Source organism: Littorina saxatilis, linkage group LG8 (assembly GCF_037325665.1).
Source record: "Littorina saxatilis isolate snail1 linkage group LG8, US_GU_Lsax_2.0, whole genome shotgun sequence".
Lineage (NCBI taxonomy): Eukaryota > Metazoa > Mollusca > Gastropoda > Littorinimorpha > Littorinidae > Littorina > Littorina saxatilis.
In genome coordinates, this window is record NC_090252.1 from 8,834,516 (window position 1) to 8,855,270 (window position 20,755).

General features: G+C 40.3%; 1 protein-coding gene across 1 annotated transcript in view; it reads right to left on the bottom strand.

The window, feature by feature from the left end:
• The window catches only part of LOC138972712 (uncharacterized), a 320,338-nt gene that overhangs the window by 290,273 nt on the left and 9,310 nt on the right, over positions 1-20,755 (bottom strand). Inside the window, exons 4-11 of the mRNA XM_070345367.1 lie at positions 18,515-18,604; positions 18,113-18,130; positions 17,289-17,478; positions 15,846-15,961; positions 6,907-7,149; positions 3,756-3,821; positions 2,826-2,963; positions 642-671 (exon numbers count right to left, since the gene is read on the bottom strand). Coding sequence (XP_070201468.1) covers positions 642-671; positions 2,826-2,963; positions 3,756-3,821; positions 6,907-7,149; positions 15,846-15,961; positions 17,289-17,478; positions 18,113-18,130; positions 18,515-18,604 — 891 coding nt within the window. The remainder of the gene's footprint in view (positions 1-641; positions 672-2,825; positions 2,964-3,755; positions 3,822-6,906; positions 7,150-15,845; positions 15,962-17,288; positions 17,479-18,112; positions 18,131-18,514; positions 18,605-20,755) is intronic.

Consider the following 20,755-nt stretch of genomic DNA (forward strand, 5'->3'; position numbering starts at 1 on the left):
AATGGGGAGGTTGGCGCTGAATCGCACTGTACACCACAGTACAGGACATTTTCCTCTCACTGATTTTCAATCATCGGTTTGGATCAACCAGCAGGTAAGTTATTGTTTTTAAAATCCAAGACATGACCATTGCAAACGTGGCCTTTGTAGAACTGAGCAATATTCATCTGTTGTGTATGTGTGTGTTACTGAGTAACTGGGTGTGTTTTTAAATGTTCCACGGGGATCAGACCACACCATTTTCTGAGTGGGCGTGGTTGTGCACACTGGTAAAAAAAAAGGTTCTTTAAAGGCACTGGTGTCTTTCTTGGAAATGAATAGATCAAACAAATGTCAAGTCCCCACAGCAAGCAGACAGGGTGTTTGGGGGTATGTGACCAAGTGTACGAAAGGTTTTACCCCATGTAAATGCCTGCCCAGAGCTGAGACAGGGGGGGGGGGGGGGGGCCATCTAATTTCAAGAGGTGGAGTTATTCTATAGTTATCCTTGTGGGAATCCGCTGCTACTTGCATTGGGCGGGGTGAGGCCATAGATGGTATTTAAAATGAAAAGTCGTTGTGAGTATAATCATAAATTATACAAATGAGGTATATCCCATGATCTCTCTTATTACATCAGTGAAAAAATATAAGGTACTTACGAGGATTCCATATTTTGACGACGAAATTACCTGCAAAGTACGAGAGGAAAGTTACACTAATCTCAGATAGCTATATTTTAGTTGTAGGCTCGATAAACAAAAATCCATCGAACCAACCAATCAACCAACCAACCAACCAACCAACTAACCAGCCAAACAACCTACCAACCAACCAACCAGCCAACCAACCAGCCAACCAACCAGCCAACCAACCAACAAACCAACAAACAAACTTAACAACCAACCCGCCAACCAACCAACCAATCAACCAACCAGCTAACCAACAAACCAACCAGCCAAACAACCTACCAACCAACCAACAAACAAACTAAACAACCAACCAACCAATCAACCAACCAACCAACCACCAAACCAACCAGTCAACCAACCAACCAACCAACCAACCCAGAGTAGAGTCAAAAAGAAAGGCCAGTTGACAGAAAGCGTCTCTAAAGTGGAGAGACACAGAAATGAGATGATTGCTAGAAAGCAAAGTTGTTGTTTTCGCCATCTAAAACTGGCGAGAGGCACATACGATTGATGTTCTCTAAACGTGTGGGAAGATCACATTTACAAGAGTTCCCCTTCTTTAACACTAATTGGTGCTCATGAAAACAAAGAATTTTAATTCAGTAACTGCTACTCACCCTTTAATTGACTAGCACCTGCTGTACCTTTTCCTCACACTTAAAGTAAGTGTTCCTCTTCTTTAAGTACGTGATCCTCACTCTTAAAGTAAGTGTTCCTCTTCTTTAAGTACATGATCCTCACTCTTAAAGTAAGTGTCCCTCACCTTTAAAGTAAAAGTGAGTGTGCCTCACCCTTAAAGTAAAAGTAAGTGCCCCTCATCTTTAAAATAAAAGTAAGTGCCCCTTCACCTTTAAAGTAAAAGTAAGTGTCCCTCACCCTTAAAGTAAAAGTAAGTGTCCCTCACTCTTAAAGTAAAAGTAAGTGCCCCTCATCCTTAAAGTAAAAGTAAGTACCCCTCACCTTTAAAGTAAAAGTAAGTGTCCATCACCCTTAAAGTAAGTGTTCCTCTTCTTTAAGTACGTGATCCTCACTCTTAAAGTAAGTGTTCCTCTTCTTTAAGTACATGATCCTCACTCTTAAAGAAAGTGTCCCTCACCTTTAAAGTAAAAGTAAGTGTTCCTCACCCTTAAAATAAAAGTAAATGTCCCTCATCCTTAAAGTAAAAGTAAGTGCCCCTCACCTTTAAAGTAAAAGCAAGTGTCCCTCATCTTTAAAATAAAAGTAAGTGCCCCTCACCTTTAAAGTAAAAGTAAGTGTCCCTCACCCTTAAAGTAAAAGTAAGTGTCCCTCATCCTTAAAGTAAAAGTAAGTGTCCCTCATCCTTAAAGTAAAAGTAAGTGTCCCTCACCCTTAAAGTAAAAGTAAGTGTCCCTCACCTTTAAAGTAAAAGTAAGTGCCCCTCGCCTTTAAAGTAAAAGTAAGTGTCCCTCATCCTTAAAGTAAAAGTAAGTGTCCCTCACCCTTAAAGTAAAAGTAAGTGCCCCTCACCTTTAAAGTAAAAGTAAGTGTCCCTCATCCTTAAAGTAAAAGTAAGTGTCCCTCATCCTTAAAGTAAAAGTAAGTGTCCCTCACCTTTAAAGTAAAAGTAAGTGTCCCTCATCCTTAAAGTAAAGGTAAGTGCCCCTCACCTTTAAAGTAAAAGTAAGTGTCCCTCACCCTTAAAGTAAAAGTAAGTGTCCCTCACCCTTAAAGTAAAAGTAAGTGTCCCTCATCCTTAAAGTAAAAGTAAGTGTCCCTCATCCTTAAAGTAAAAGTAAGTGCCCCTCATCCTTAAAGTAAAAGTAAGTGTCCCTCATCCTTAAAGTAAAAGTAAGTGTCCCTCACCCTTAAAGTAAAAGTAAGTGTCCCTCATCCTTAAAGTAAAAGTAAGTGTCCCTCATCCTTAAAGTAAAAGTAAGTGTCCTTCACCCTTAAAGTAAAAGTAAGTGTCCCTCACCCCTAAAGTAAATGTTTCCCTCTATTAAAGTAAATGTTCCCCTCTATTAAAGTAAATGTTCCCCTCTATTAAAGTGAGGTTTCCTTACCCTTAAATAGTTTTTCCTCACCTTTGAAGTGAGTGATCATCTCCCTTAAAGTAATAGTTCCTCATCCTTAAAATAAGTGTTCCCACCCTAAAAGTAAGTAATCACCATCCTTAAAGTAAGTGTTACTAACCCTTCAAGTTGACCAGTACCTGGACCTCGCACAAGCCAAGAAATGGCGAATCCTTCCAGATTTTGACCATCCTGCCTTTGACTGGTGGTTTGATGTTAAACTGCTGTTCCAAATTCTCCTCGATGACGAGTGTGAAAACTGTTTTAAAGTAGCAATACTTGACATACGTGCGAAAATAATCAACGTTTCCGTTTATAGTTTAAATAATAAAGTATGTTGAGTTAAACAACGTTCGCTTTTTTGAGGATTCAAATAGATGATAAAATGTTAAATTCTATTTGAATTCCTTCTCAAATCTATGCAGGCACTAACTTCTTAAAAAAAAAACCTAAAAAAAACTTGCGCTTAATGGCTTGAGATTTACTGGCCGATGTGAATGCGTGATATATTGTGTAAAAAATTCCATCTCACACGGCAGAAATTAATATGTAAAGCGCTTAGAGAACGTCAAGCGCTATATAAATCTCCCATATAAATAAATAAATAAATAAATTAAATACTGAATTTCATTCCTAAAATCTCCAGACTTTCATTCTGTTTTACCTTTTTGTATTGACAAACAATAAGTGAATTTGTAATTTCTGAATCGGTATTAATAATAATACAAATAGGTTTGAATACACTAAGGTAGTAGCTAGCTCACAGCTATGAGCTAACGTGTTTGCACTCTGCATTGTTTGCCTGCGGGGAAAAGGATGACACTAGTTCCATCTGGAGGAGAAAATACCAAGACAAAAAGAAATTCCAAAATAGTATATGCAAAGGCGAATCTGCTGAAATCAAGTTTGAAATTTGTAATTTACTACAAAATACTATAATCCCGGATTGATAAATTCGCAATGAAACACGTTTTTCAGATCGGAAGGTCGGAATTTACTATATTATACTAGAGATGACACAAGAAAAAAGGTGCATTGCGAGACCACTTACCGCGCCAGGTAAACTTCACAGGTTCCCGATCTTTATAAATTCTGACTTCAAACGATTGGCTACTATCTGTAAAAAAAAAAACAATAAAAAAAAATTGTGTTTGTCAAGAATGCTAAAGCGTGATTAACCATTCAGTCAATCACAGGAGCCATACAAACCGACAGTATAGCAGCTTTACGTTCAACTTCGTGTTCAAACTTCGTCCATTTCTTTAAGAATTGCCCGGCTGTCTGCTTTTGTCAGAGAGAGAGAGAGACAGAGACAGAGAGCTATCTTTCGCGGGTGTATTTACTGTGCAAACAACTCTAAATATGGCAAAAGTGTCACGTGATAGTCAACTTTGGCTACGAAGCAGACGACACTTTTTCCGTAACCAGTTGGGAGTGATGCAACAATATCACGGTCTTCTTCCCACAGCAGTCTCAACATTTCGACTTGTTTTAAAGGCACAGTAAGCCTCCCGTAAACCATCACATATACTGTCAGGCTTTTACACACAGTACAAACACCCTTCCATTTGAACGCTCACCAAACGGGAACATCCTAGGTGCCCTACGTAAAGAGCGAGCAATTCTTAAAGAATTAATTTTGCGAATTGTCTCAGAGACAATCGGACCGTGGTGGGTTTTGGTGCTAGACCTAACTTTTAAAATCTAAATAATAAATTGACAGCTTGTTACACAAACATTCTTAAATTATAAAAGAATTCTTTTTTTTTATCAAGACAAGATCAGTACAATTCGAAGTTTTGAAAGTTTGAAAAAAGAAAAGCCCGGAAGCAGGATCACACAAGGTCGTGGTTCTCGTACCAGACGACGGTTTATGCCTATCGCCAGTTCCTCTGAACAGTCAAAAGCCATCGCTAGAGTTCTTGTGAACCACAGCCGTTTGTTTCGTGCATAGTCAGAGGTACATAATAACGTGCTATTGCAGATAAGCTCACATCGAGTCGCATTCAAATTACTAACTGACGACTACATTGTGAAAAAGGGAAAGTGGATCACACGGGTTCACGATGGCTCAGGGGTAAGATAAACCACGCAAAAATAAATTCTTTGAAAATTGCTCGCTCTTTACGGAGGGCACCTATGATGTTCTCTAGCGGTGAGTGTTTAAATGAAAGGGTGTTTGTACTGTGTGTAAAAGCCTGACAGTATCTGTGATTGTTTACGGGAGGCTTACTGTGCCTTTAACCTTAGAACGATGTCTTTACCATAACTGTGAAGAACAGAACGGAGATCACTGTCGAAGTCGGCCAATCTGCAATCACTTTTGTCTCAGGTCGTCTATTCTCAGAAAAATTAGCGAAAAACATGGGAGATAACTCTGTGTTCTTATTTTGATAGATTCCGTGCAGTAATTATGCACCCGGTCAGAGAGATATGCTGACGATACGGCATGGACCGATGATGATCAGAATGGGTGCGCGTAAGGATGTGGCCTGTGCCGAGGTGCACGAAGCGAAAGTGGGTGCCACATAAACGGATGAGAACAAATCGCGGGGCCTGATTCGTTCAAATCACAAAACATTCTCAATTTCAACCAATCCAACACCGCGGCTGGTTTCCACCCGGTTGGTCACTTTCTCGTGCATCCCAGCCCTGCAGTCTCAGTGGTAGTGTGCCCCCTGGTGGATCTTGGGACCGGTGTCAGGGTACGTTCCCTCGGAGCTACCACGACCAGTCCACTCATGATTTTATGCAAACACTATATTAACAGCTATTGTGTTTTCAGCGTAGCAATAGGGTCCGATATTTACACGAGACAAGTATAATGCCGACGAGTCGAAGACGAGTCGCATTATACTTGTTCGAGTCTAAATATCGGACCCTATTGCTACGCTGAAAATACAGTAGCGATTATATAGCTGTTATGACCTTGATTTGTTGTTCCAAACTTACAAAATGACAGTTTTTGCGTCGATGCGTTGATCTCAGGTTTTGATAGCAGACGCCGTTTCTTATGCGCATTAGTTTTGCGCAGGCGCCACACTGACTTTGGAAAAAAAACTCGATTTGACAACACAGCTGTTAAACAGCTTTTTAATAGTTCATTCGTATACAACAAAAAGAAGTTTGAGTTATTTAATTTTGAACAAGACTACTTATGAAGAAGACCAGAACACAACATCAACGGAAAACTAGAAACAACTGAAGAACTAGGATGCAACAAAGGGAGGAGAAGAGAACAGCTAATCCGTACAACGCGAACAGACGGCAGCGAAGTTTTCAGTTTGGTGAATGGCATTTATACTTGTCTCGTCATGAAGCGAATTTTTCAACCTCAGTTATAAACGACTACATGAATGTTAGTGCCATGGGTTGAACATCAATACTTCAGAGGGGAATTGGGGTATTTAGTGTGGAGTTACGAGATAAGAAAAGCCGAATGCGAAAGTTTGTGTCAGTCGGCAACTTAGCTCACAAAAACGGCTGTTCCGTTTTACTCCCCTGTTTGTACTACATCTTTCGACTTTGGGCATTTTGTGGTGTTTAGGGACAGAAAATAATTGGTTTAGTCCTGTTTCATCAGGAAGTGGGCAGAAAAGGGTATGCTATCGACATTTGTAAAGCTGAAAAACATTCCCGAGAAGAATTTCAAGTTGTCAGTGTGTGCTGTTGTCGATTGAAACATCGTGTGGTACAGATGGGTAAACCGGAACCATGCGTCTTTGTTATTGTCAATATGCTTTTGGATATTGGCAAAAATGGCCGACTTCCGTAGCATTATGCTTTGATGATCGGAAGAGACCATCTAATCACAGCCCCCGAATTCTTCCACGTGTCCATCAGAATAGCTATATATAGATATATATTACACAATCTAGGCGGTATATTGGAATACTCTCAAATGACAGATTTGATATCACGTTCATAGCCGGTGGCACTGAGAAATAACAGATCAGTGAAACAAGAAATGGGGCAACTTCTTAATGCCGAAAGACGAAAATATTACGAGTTCATGACTGAGGGTGCGTATCGCAGCTAAGATGTGTTTTCTTGAACATTTGAACTCTGCAACGAACGGTGTTGTTGTTGTAAACACAGAACCAGAATATCTATATTTTGCCCAATTTAAATATAAAAGGCACGATTGAAACTTGAAACGGTTTGCCTGGAAGATTAAAAATCAACTTTTTGCAGAACCTTACTTTGTCGCATGAAGGTTATTCTGATAGCCGAGATGTAAAAGTCTTGGAGCAGATCGAGTTTCCACCACGGATTTGTATCAGCGGTCAGGGAGGAGACGGAACACGACAACCTGTCCATGTCGCTGAAGGAAAATCCGTCCACGGCACGCTGAGGACCAAAGAAGCTGTTGTTCTCGTACAAGCTCGATTGGGTCACATTGGGTCTCAAGAGCGCTATATTTTTGAAAACACCACCCGCTATTTCTGAAAGATGAAAAAGGACAGAAATACATCGTAAGAATCGAGTAGAGAAAACAAACAAACTTGAAAAGGGTGAAATGTTGCATTGTGCAGGCTGGTCATGATGCTGAAGCTAATCGCAGGGATTCACAATTCACAGTGACTAATTCGTATATTCACTGGTACAACACTCGCTCATATCGTCGTGTGGAACTTTATTTCATCCAGCATTGCGTCCTTGTCCGATTAAAACCTCGTAACTCGATTTTTTGCGAAATCTACTTTTTTACATCAATATAATCTACGATGTTTTCTCTATTTTTTGGTTATTGTGGTGAAAGCCTAAGATCGCTGGAAGTCAGTTAAAAACGGGTATAAAAATACCTCGTATATCATTTTGGCAAAACCGCGAACCAAAATTACACGTAACTTGAGTTACGAGCTTTTTTTTGTTCGCGTGTTTTTCAGTTTTGGCTGATGCAAACCTCGTATGTCGACTTACAAGTTTTCTAATATCTAAACACGGCGGTAAATGAACTGTTTCCGTTAGATACGAGGTAACGGTAACATGTCCGTACGCTCAGAGTTTAGGTAAAATTAAATATTAGAGTCATTAATGAAGCTAGAAGTGCCCACATTACGTATTGTGTAGTAAAATGACACTCTACGACATCAGTTATTGTTCAAATGATTTTTTTGTTAGTATTTTCCTTTGCTAAGTACAAAAGCATAACTACAAAGAGAGATTAAGCAGTTAAAGTATTCTGAAATATCTCTTAACTATGTAACAGTTCAGTCCTGATTTTTTGTTTGTTTGTTTGTTTGCTTAACGCCCAGCCGACCACGAAGGGCCATATCAGGGCGGTGCTGCTTTGACATTTAACGTGCGCCACACACAAGACAGAAGTCGCAGCACAGGCTTCGTGTCTCACCCAGTCACATTATTCTGACACCGGACCAACCAGTCCTAGCACTAACCCCATAATGCCAGACGCCAGGCGGAGCAGCCACTAGATTGCCCATTTTAAAGTCTTAGGTATGACCCGGCCGGGGTTCGAACCCACGACCTCCCGATCACGGGGCGGACGCCTTACCACTAGGCCACCGTGCCGGTCGTTCAGTCCTGAACTTCTGATCTTATTTGTTAGCTGAAGATGTACAGGTATGCATATGTCACGTACTGAAATTGTGTTATAGTGTCTGAATGCAGTCCGTCATGTCTGGCAGTGGGTCCTTCACACCTGAAAGCCAATTCTCTTCGCTTGAAGATCTTAGGTTGATGTGCTGTGTGTGCCTGAATAAAAGTTCTATACCATGGAATTTCGAAACGGAACTTATCATATAGATGACATCACTGTTCGTATGGACTCTGATTGTGTTTCGTGGGTGTACTGTGTCCATTATCATGGTCAGTTTCGTGTGGACTGCATTGACCCAACAACTGTAAAGCATGACAAAAACTGTATCTGCTCGACTTGTTTGCATTAGGAGTCATGTTTGCTCTGTCTGGTGCAAGCTCCGCATGAGCGAGCAGGAGTCAATTGATGGTGCAGATTTCGCTTGGAAACAAAATCACTATCTTCCAGGAGTAATGGAAGTAGTGAAGCAAACCAAACATTGTGATTCACCAACCCCAAAAACTATGAATGCAACGTTTGGTGTGAATCCAAGTACGGAAACATCCCATAGCATGTGTACCAGATGCACATTCAACGCAAAGACGAAGCTTGCAAATAACAGAACATTGACAAGAGGGTTGCTAAAGAGAATGGTGATGTCCAAGTGTTCACCATGTATCTGCAGGTCGACTTGTTGGCCCTATGTATATAAGCAAATGACAAATACTTCAAGGCCAAGCTGTGCTGCCACTACTGTCTTCACATTGTACAACTTGAGTGACACAGAGGTTACTTGCTACTTTTAGGATGAGTCAAAAAAGATAAGTCAAAAAAGATAAGTCAAAAGCAACATGTGGCGAAACAACCAAGGCAATCATTATCTACAATGACGGCTGTGGGTACCAGAACCGCAGTTTAATAGTCTTGGGAAACGCCCATCTTTACTTTGCAGTCAGTCAAGGAAAAGTCGTTTTCCAAAAGTTTCCTGAGAAAGGTCATACCTGGATGAAAGTAGACTCTGTACACCCAGCTATCAAAAACAAACTAGGGAGAAGGCAAATAGTCTGGCCTGCCGAATACGTGGAAGTCATCACCTCTGCAAGAAAAAGGCAACCTTAGAAAGTTGTCCAGGTAGCCCACACATTCTTCAAGGACTTTCTTGATCTCAGACACTTCTGGGGATCCATAATTGGTGGATATTCGCAGTCCAAAGTACCTGCCTGACGGTACTTGTCGCTACAAGCTCATCTATTCTGAGGAGTGGTGGCCTTTTTCACAAAGAAGAAGGAGAGCACATGGTGAGCCCGATATCATCCCCCAGCTCTACTGAGTACGGCTGACCATCAAAGACATAAAGTGGCAGCATCTTCAGCATGTCAAGGAGGTTTTTCCAGTAGATTCATACCAATACACATGGTCTACCCAATGGTCGTTAAGCTCTGCATTCTCATGAGTGGTCATCCTGCATAACTACTAGCTGTTCAAGGACATTTAAATGACAATTGCACTCAAACTAAGATATCTCATTGTTTTCAAGGAATACTCTGTTTTCTGTGCATACAAAAAGGCTCCTGTATGGATGTTTACGCTTTCCTGCAAGCAAAGAATGTTATGTACTGATAAGCTTCAGTTTACACTTGGTTTTGTTTGTGTGTTAATTGACAAAGTTGCAAGGAGACTGCAAGGACATTTTACACAAGAATGATTATACATCGGTTTGTACAATCAAAAAACAAATGAAAATTGTGACAAAAGAACGATTGTGTGTTTACTGCGTATTACAAATTGTTTTTGTCTTTTTTGTTCTTTGGCTATGTTATAAAACCTTGTAAGTCTTCAAGTTTGGTCGGGTTTTAAAAAAGAAAAACTCGTATCTTGCAATTTTGTTGAATATCGTGCGTTTTAATTGTGACCAACACTATTTAATTACACACAGTAATTTGTTTGTGTTCGTAGATCATGTGCAGAAATAATTGGCTTATTTTGATGACAAGTTATTTTTTAAAGACGTTTTTTGTGTTTTTCTCGAAACGCTCAAAATCGATTTACGAGGTTTCAATCGGACAAGGACGATTGTTAGAGTCGCGATGAATCTAAATAAACTCAAAAAGCGCTTTTCGTTGTACTTGATGTCACATCACGAAAATCTCACATCGTAACAGACTTGTGATAGTCCCACAAGAGCTCCTTTACCATTACTTCATAAACAGAACTTCACACTCTGATTACGCATGTGTAGCTAATATAAGTACATCAGGACTGTTCTGCGCTTCTTCGTTCGTTCGTTCGTTCGTTCGTTCGTTCCTTTCACGTGTATGTGCATATCGTTAGAACGTCTAAAACTGACGATAGTTTAGCAACTAAATAAATAAGATGAACCCTATTTGCTATGCTAATGAACAAGGGCAAGACCAGTCCAGCACAGCAGGTTAAATTTCAAATATTCCTCTCTTCCTTGTTCCCACAGTTGAGCCATAATACCGACCTAGTCTCTCCTTGTGGTTGCCTGTACGCCCCCCCCCCCCCCCCTCCTGCCCCACCCACCCCCTCTTCTTTTTTACATTTAGTCAAGTTTTGACTAAATGTTTTAACGTAGAGGGGGTAATCGAGACGAGGGTCGTGGTGTATGTGCGTGTGTGTGTGTGTGTGTGTGTGTATGTGTGTGTGTGTGTGTGTGTGTGTGTGTGTGTGTCTGTGTGTGTGTGTGTGTGTGTGTGTGTAGATAACTAAGAGGGATTCAGACTAAACTACTGGACCGATCTTTATGAAATTTGACATGAGAGTTTCTGGGTATGATATCCTCAGACGTTTTCTTCATGTTTTTGATAAATGTCTTTGGTGCCGTCATATCCGGCTTTTCGTGAAAGTTGAGGCGGCATTGTCACGCTCTCATTTTTCAACCAAATTGGTTGAAATTTTGGTCAAGTAGTCTTCGACGAATCCCGGACTTCAGTATTGCATTTCAGCTTGATGGCTTAAAAATTAATTAATGACTTTGGTCATTAAAAATCTGAAAAATGTAAAAAAAATTAAAAAAATATAAAACGATCCAAATTTACGTTCATCTTATTTTCCATCATTTTCTGATTCCAAAAACATATAAATATGTTATATTTGGATTATAAACAAGCTCTAAAAATTACAAATATAAAAATTATTATCAAAATTAAATTTTCCAAATCAATTTAAAAACACTTTCATCTTATTCCTTGTCGGTTCCTGATTCCAAAAACATATAGATATGATATTTTTGGATTAAAAACACGCTCAGAAAGTTAAAACGAAGAGAGGTACAGAAAAGCGTGCTATCCTTCTCAGCGCAACTACTACCCCGCTCTTCTTGTCAATTTCACTGCCTTTGCCATGAGCGGTGCACTGACGATGTTACGAGTATACGGTCTTGCTGAAAAATTGCATTGCGTTCAGTTTCATTCTGTGAGTTCGACAGCTACTTGACTTAATGTTGTATTTTCGCCTTACGCGACTTGTTTCTACTCTGTAGATTCTTCTGGTTTTATTTAGTTCCCCATTCCCATTCCTACAATTTGCTGTACTGGGTTGGGTTTTTTTAATTTTATGTCGACCATTATGAAAATGTGTGTAATTTAGTATTGTTTTGGTCACGTAAAATTAGCATTTGCTTGAGTGCTTGTCCTAGTTGGTTTTTTTTGTTTTTTTTGTTTTTGTTTTGTTTTTTTAACTGTCAGATAAGAATCGCAGATTCGAGTGTCTTACGCTACAAATATTTCCCTTTTCCTTAAACTCTGTACCCTTGATGAAAGTTGCAAGCATGCGCTAACTTCTTACCTCAGTTACAATATGACTCGCTATGAGTATGATACTGTGAGCGAAGCTGAACAGTTTAACCATAAACAGATTGGGTTATAAATAATAATAATATCATTCTTTCGTTTAACATGGACAATCTTCGAAAATGTACAATATTTTCAATCAATTATAATTTAGCTATAATTCTCTCCGTGAACAGGCATTTGCACACTTTCTCTCTTTCTCTATCCTCTCTCTCCCCATCCTCTCTCTCCCTCCCCTCACCTCTCTCCCTCTCTCCCTCTCTCTATCTTTAATCGTCCTCTCTCTCTCTCTCCCCCTCTCCCCTTCTCTCTCTCTCTCTCACCCTCCCTGCCACTCTCTCTCTCTCTCTCTCTCTCTCTGATACTATGAGCGATGCTGAACAGTTTAAACATAAACCCTACCACTCTCTCTCTCTCTCTCTGATACTGTGAGCGATGCTGAACAGTTTAAACATAAACAGATAGGGTTATAAATAGCAATAATATCATTCTTTCGTTTAACATGGACAATCTTCGAAAATCTCTCTTTTTCGCTCTCTCTCCCCCACCCCTCCCTCCGCTCTCTCTCTCTCTCTCTCTCTTCCTCTCTCTCTCTCTCTCTCTCTCTCCCTCCCTCCCTCTCCCCTTCTCTCTCTCTCTCTTCCTCTCTCAATCTCTCTCTCTCTCTCTCCCTCTCTCTCTCCCTCCCTCACTCGCCCTCCCTCACTCTCTCTCTCTCTATTACCATGGTTGTGTTTAAATGAATTAATAATAATGATATATTTTGCTGTTCGTCATAATTGTTTTCATCATTGGTTCACCTTAGTTAATACATTGACATTTGCAACAAGTCATTTACAATAGCATGATAGTACTGGGTTTCTCAGTCAAAAAGCCGAATGGAGAGCTCTCTTTCAAATATACAATTTGGGTCAAAGCCTTCTCCGTATTTGTATATACTTATTGACATTTTTGCAACAAGCAGAATAAAGTTAATATTTCTTATAGTTTGGTCCTGTTGCTTGTTCGGTTGAAAACCAAATGATACGTCAGTTTCTTTTAATTTTATCTGTGAACCTGTTTTTATATAAATTTGCTTTTCTACGTTCTTCCAAAAAATTTATATTCTTGGGCATTTAAAGAAAAAATGTTCAATAAAATCAATATCTCCACACAGACTACAGCAATTGTTTTCACGTTTTTTCATTTTGTGTAGTAAGATATTAGTGGGGTAGATATTATGCAATATCTTCCAGTGAAGTAGCCTTAGTCGCTCTTCCTTGGTGCAGTTGTTTGCTATCATCCAATGATTTCTTTCTATTTTATAGTTATATTTATTCATCCAAAAATGTATTGAGCAAGGAGTACTTGCTTTTTGTTTGGTAAGTAGTGATCTAAATTTTTTGGGAGTCCAGTTTTTAAGAGATTGAGGTTCTAGAGAGACAGTTGCTTCTTGAGTTTGGTTATTGGCGGGGATATAGCTCAGTTGGTAGCGCGCTGGATTTGTATTCAGTTGGCCGCTGTCAGCGCGAGTTCGATCCCAGGTTCGGCGGAAATTTATTTCACAGAGTCAACTTTGTGTGCAGACTCTCTTCGGTGTCCGAACCACCCCCCGTGTATACTACATTGGGTGTGCACGTTAAAGATCCCACGATTGACAAAAGGGTCTTTCCTGGCAAAATTGCTTAGGCACAGTTAATAATTGTCTACCATACCCGTGTGACTTGGAATAAGGCCGTGAAAGGTAAATATGCGCCGATATGGCTGCAATCTACTGGCCGTATAAAATTTCATCTCACACGGCATCACTGCAGAGCGCCTAGAACTGTACCCACGGAATATGCGCAATATAAGCCTCATTGATTGATTGATTGATTGTCAGCTCGCAATGATTGCGCAATGAGCGCGGTTCGCATAGCATTATAATCAAACAGCAGAGCAGGGTAGTCCCCGATTTCTTCTGCAATACGTGCGAGTGGTAATAATCCCTCGTCTGTCCATATATCTTGGACGTAATTTATGTATGCATTTGTCCATCTCTTGAAGAACAGAGGTCTATTTCTGTACATTATATCTTTGCTATTCCAGAGACAGGTATCTTTGAATTCAGTATTGGACAGGTATATATTTCTGAATTCAAGCCACTTAATTAGACATGATTTCCAGAATTTAGATTTGACTTTTTCGAGTCCTAAAAATGTTTTTGGATTAGCAGTAGCATTGAGGCAGCAAAGGTTTGTTCCAACTTCATTAAAGATGTAGGTTGGTATTAATTTCCATTTGGCAGATGTGTCTATTTTTAACTGAGTTATCCATGTCATCATAAAGGAGGCTTGCATATCTATTATGTTTATCATATTACAACCTCCATTCTCCCCTACGTTGCACATTACACATCTTTTTACCTTTTCAAAGGCTCGCGTATTTGTGTACTTCTTTTTCCATAAAAATCGAAATAAGATTGTATTTACTTTCTGTAGGATAGTGGCTGGAGCACTTAAAGCTTGCATTGGGTATACAAATTGTGAAATCAAGAAACTTTTTACAACACATAATTTGCCTGTGATACTAAGGTTTCTTTTAGACCATAAGCTGATTATTCTTTCTATTTTTTCGATTCTTTCCGACCAATTCTCATTTATGTCTGATGCAGTGACATCATTTTTAAAGAGTATACCTAAAATCTTTAGTTGTTTTTTCCATTTTAAGTCACAGTGATGTTCTCTGCTGTCCTTTTGGGATCCTAGCCACATTGTTTTTATTAATTTTTAGTTGTGATATTTTCGGGAAATCAGTGACAAGCTTCATTGCATTTTCCAGATCTTGTTTTCCTTGTAATAGCATGCTAATGTCGTCAGCGTACATTACTAATTTAATCATATCAATTGAGTTGTTAGTCTCTATCTGGGAGCGAGGTAATCGAAGTCCGTGTATGATTGGATCGTTTCTAATCTTTATTGCAAGAATTTCCAGTCCGAGAATGAAGGCCATTGGCGAAAACGGGTAGCCTTGGCGAATTCCTGTCTCAATCGGAAATGGTTCGGAAATCCAGCCAAGGTAGTTAATACTACTTTCGGTCTCATTTGTGAGAACTTTAACCCAATGCGTACATTTCTCGCCAAATCCGAATTTTCTGAGAGCCCATAGCATGAATTCTTTAGAGATAGAGTCAAATGCACGTGTATAATCTAGGGCTAATAAAATACCGGGTTTATTTTCATTATTCATATGTTCAATTACGTCATCTATTAATCGGATAATATTACTAGCTTTTCTACCCTTAATGAATCCCACTTGATCCTTGTCCTAGTTGTATATTTTCAATTGTTTCATGTGATGAGTTTTGAATCGTTTAAACCAATACCGACCAACGTCCAGTCAAGCAGACGTCCATAATATGTAAACGCATATTATATTCATCCTGCATACGTTGAGAGAGACCGTCCATTTTGATACCCAAACCATATTTTCACATGTGTGTATATCATGTTAATGAGGCCAAGGAGTAACAGCTATAAACCAGACACATGGACCGCCTGGCGGGGGAAATTATGGTTTGAGGTTTGAAATTGAGACGATTAAACCCGCCGGAGCGAGGCTGTCAACAAGTTTGAGGCAGGAGGCTCGAAAGTACAGAATGAAGGACAAACAGAATACTTTCGGGCTTGCTGCGTCATACCAGCTTTACACGTTTTGGGGGGTCAGTTATTGAACAACTTACTTGTTTTTCCTCGCAAAATGTCAATAAAAAAAAACCTCGCGTAATCCTGGAATGACAAAGCAAGCCATGCAGTATTCTCTATACACCCACCCATCAAACGCCGATCGTAAGGTTCCGAGACAAATCGGGACCTTCTGCCACACATGCGAATTCCTCCAATCTGAATGTAGGCATTCAGACAAGATGGCGAATCCTCCATGTCCGTCCTGATTACACAAAGAAAGGATTTAAAAATGCAGTTCGTTATCATACAGCAAGATGTAAGGCTTGTGCAAAATGTTCGACACAGTTGTTTATGAACTAGCATAATCTAAATATCATATCTAATTGATATGTTTTTAATAAAGAGGCAAAAGAAAGGCCACCGCTTGAACTGATTTGCTAGAATCCGCTCTCTTTTGAGCATGCCAGCTGGTATGTGTGGGGAAAAGGCGGTATATATGTACAGTAAATTCTCAAAACCAGGAAATTTACAAAATCCCTGAACATTTCAGTAAATTTGTTAATTTCCTGTTTCACTCAGGGATTTTTCAAATTTCCCACAAATTCTAGGAAATGTGTAAATTTCCTGAAATTTGCATGGCCCTTCAAACCAGGAAATTTACAAATTTCCTAGAATTTGTAGGAAACTTACAAAATCCCTGAGTGAACCAGGACATTTACAAATTTACTCAAACTTTCAGGGATTTTGTAAATTTCCTGGTTTTGAGAATTTACTGTTACATATACACACTTTAAAAAAAAAGCGATTGACCCCGAAAATCGACATCGCTGGCATTTTGCTAATATTTTGTGTGCAATAATTTCAGAAAGTGCTGAATCAAGTGTGATCGTTTATCTGAATCTTGGCATGTCATCATGGTAGCATAACATCTGTCCGATTTATTTATTTCATTTTTGTCATACTTGTTTGATCACACTCTGAAAATATTACACGCAAAATATTCGCGAAATTATTATTTTTCATCTTCTTTTTCAGCGTTCCAGAATTTGGCTTGGTTACGTGTGAGGTCGTTTGCCCATTTGGGTTCCCCACACTACGCTCTGAGAGCATAGTCAGCTCACTCCCCTTTATTTTTCATCAATCAGTGTCCGACCTCTTCAAAGGCGATGGTGAACAAAATTATTGTTCACGACAGTCGCCATTTTAACATGCTTCGTGCGTCTTTGTTTCTTGACAAGTACTCTTGACTTCGTACCGTTGTGTCTTGAGACTCTGCAGTTTCCTTTGATATAAGGCTCGCTGTGTGTAACTGGATCAAACACGTGATTGTCGCTAATGAATGAATAAATTACATGATGTGACTAATTGGAACCTGGCAATGAAGAGCAACAGTTGGTCAGTGTCCTTTAAAAAAAGTTTTTTTTTTTTTTTTTTTTTTTTTTACACGTGTACGCATTATTTGTTTTGATTATCTGCAATAGAGGGAATAGATATTTTGAGAAATTAGGAAAAGCAAATGGCGGCAATAATTAATGTTTAAACGAGTACACGTGGGAGTTGAAGCACACGCACGCAGAAGAAGACTCTACCTGACTTGAGCCGTCAGGAACTCGTGCGGATCTGTCATGAAATCGATTGCCGTCCTTGTGCAGTGTTGCATCGGTGTGAAAGTTAAGTTGCCATTTGTTGTGCGTTCAAGTAGAGACGTGTTGAGACCGAACGTGACGCTACCAGAAAGTTCGTGCGATTGTACGGTGATCCCATCTTGCGACGTGCATGCTGCGAAGAGATGGTTCTTTTACGCGCATAAAACAGATTTCAGGATTACATTTTCACAGATGATAACACCTGCCATGGAGACTGCGCGATCTCAGAAGTAAGATGGCCAACAAAACAATACGATTGGCCAATGGAAACGAAAACGCAAAACATATGTTCTAGTGTTCACCTAGCTTCTTAATATTGTGTATGTGTAAGGGCAATTGCGGACTGAAACAGACAGAGAAAAGGGGAGATAGAGAGGAGGGGAGACAGAGAGAGGGGTTGAGCAGAGAAAAGGGGAAAACAGAGAAGTGGGGGGGGCAGAGAGATGGGGGGGACAGAGAGGAGGGGAGACAGAAAAGAGGGGAGACAGAGAAGAGGGTGAGCAGAGAGAAGGAGGAAACAGAAAGGGGGGCAGCGAGAAGGGAGTGGGGGAGATGGGGGAGACAGAGAGGGGGGAGAGACAAAGAAGGGGGTGGGGGGAGGGCAGAAAGATGGGGGAGACACAGAGATAGGGGAGACAGAGAAAGGGGGAGACAGAGAGGGGGAGAGACATAAAAGGAGGGAGAGACAGAGAAGAAGGGATGAAAGAGAGAAGAGGGAGACAGACGAGGGTGAGACAGCCATGAGAATAGGGAGAGAGATAACTTACTTGAAGTGTCTGGTATTACTGCAGAGAAGAAGGAATTGCATAATTATTCATCTTTGTGGACTCATAATGCAGAATTAAATTGTTTACGTTTCACAGAACAAAACGTAGGAAAAAAATCTGCAGAAAGAGGAATAAAAAGGCTATGAATCATTCTGTTCTTATACAAATACCTTCAGCGTTGCAAGAATTAAGCTACCCCCCCCCCCCCCCCTTTTCATTGCAACGAGGCCAAGGGATTGGTCATCGACGACCTAAAAGCAAACATATAGTGGGCAGAAAAAGAGAGAGAGCGAGAGGGAATGTGTGTGTGTGTGTATGTGTGTGTGTGTGTGTGTGTGTGTGTGTGTGTGTGTGTGTGTGTGTGTGTGTGTAGGCGAGCAGGTGAGTTATGGAACAGCTCACCTTCATTCAGCACGCTGGAGGTGGTGACTCTTAGAATGGTGTAGTTCAGATGTACACTGATTACTAGCGGTACAAACTGTTTTACTGTCACTGAAATATACAAGAGAAACCACTGTGCACAAAGCTTTGCTGACGATCAGATATTGAAAGAAAACGGTGTACAGTATTGAGGGCCCCAAAGGGTTTAAAATCGTGATCGTGATTGGCGTTTTTTGACCTTTCTGTGACCGTGATTGCCTAAATTTCCATTTCTGTGATCGTGATGGGACTTTGCCCGTGATCCGTGATGACAAAAAAATCAAGTCTCGTGATCGTGATCGTCATTTGTTTTCGTGATCGTGATGGGCATTATTGCAAAGCATTTTATTTTCAACGTACATTTTTCACAGCTGTATCACTCTATGATCCTCTATTCGTCAAGGAGCCAATCCCGATTGAAGGGAAGCAACAACACATTCAGAAATATAATTTTGACAGCGATTGCTTCCCTTTAAGAGAACCAATCACACACACAAAAACTTGAGATCCAATCAGAAGGCAAATTGCAAAAGTCTGCCAATTTTCATCCAATGGAAGGGCTTCGTGCAAAAGTTTTGAGTGCATTCAGTCAAATTTGAATTCGAAGATCAAAAATGGCGTGCAGCGGTACTGTCATCGAACTTCTGTTATATTTTGTGGATTCAAGCCAGACCAAAGCAGGCGGCGAGAATGTCTTCCTTGGTGGAAAGATCAGGCTACGGGTCGGTCTTTCCGAAGACGAAATATCAAGGTATGTTGATCTATGTTGCTCTATGACTGTTCTGCATGTGGGCAAAGATCTGGAAATTTGTTCAAGATCTTTGAGTTTGAGTGAGATCATTGACATTGTCGACATTGCCACGTCCGACTGTCACTCGCTCAGTGTGACCTCGAATGGCTCGAGATCGAGTCTGGTGTAGCCAAAACCGAAACTAGAAATGTGTTTTTCATCCCAGCAACGTGGACACGCTTGGCATAGATTCTAGTTGTCGCTTCTTTGCATTAAGCTTGGATTTATTTTAGCGCCTGTAAACTTTAATATCAACAATGGGTTAAATTCAGAAACAATGGCGGGGAGACGTGCCAGTTTGGGTCACTTGATCCTCATGTCAAAGACAATCAAAGTCATGTTCGTTGGGGATTTTGTCAGGCACGCTACTTTTCCGGTAATTGCCTGAAATCCGATAAAGCCGTTTTCAAAATCCGGTAAAGTCAAATTTATTCCGGTGAAGTTGAAAAATGTCCGCAAAGACGATCCGTGTGAATATCGCGCAACGCGACCGGGCGCCGGTCTCAATGAAGCCAGCGCACAGTAGCGTTGTTTTCACCAGTTTGGAGGTGTGTTGAATGGTGGTGGGGGGAGGCTAAAATGGGATTTTTAACAAGATCACAACACTATTACAGCCCTGAAAATGATGCCCAGAATGCACCAGATTGCACAGATTTTAACCGTTTTTAGAAAAAACTTCCGGGGGGGCATGCCCCCGGACCCCCCTAGTTGGCTCAGGCTTGTGGCTTCGCCACTGGCACTGCGCGCTTCTTTCAGGTAAAACCATTTTTGGCCTGTAGCATTCCTGTTTGTTTTTCAAGGCCATGAAACCAGGCGATGGTGTACCTCAAATTGTATGGCAAAGTTGAAAATAAAGAACCCATCACACATACATGTACTTTAATTTCAATCCACCCAATAGTTTTTGAGAAAATGGGTTTACAAGATTTAGCTCTGGAAATGTGAAATTGTGCAAGTATATATTCATGTGTGTGAGTGAGGGTGTGGGAGTTGAATGTGTATGAGTGTAGAGAGAGAGAGAGAGAGAGAGAGAGAGAGAGAGAGAGAGAGAGAGAGAGAGAGAGAGAGAGAGAGAGAGAGAGAGAGAGAGAGAGAGAGAACAATGAAAACAACATTCTTGTTACTGATTACAAATCATGATATGTATTTCTATGTGTGTATGAAAGAGAATTAAAAAAATAATAAAAAAAGTGCAACAGTTCTCACTTTGTGTTGAATAAACAATAGATCCAGAGGAGCGAATTACTGTGTGGTTGTGTTTACTTTGACACGTGCTTTCTGTACATGCAACTTTTACCGTGACCGTGATTTGCCACTGGTGTTCGTGATCGTGAAAACAAAAATCAAGGTAACTGTGATCGTGAAAGCTAAAATTTCCCTTCCCGTGATCGTGATGATACCCCCCCTTTGGGGCCCTCAGTATTGTTTTCACG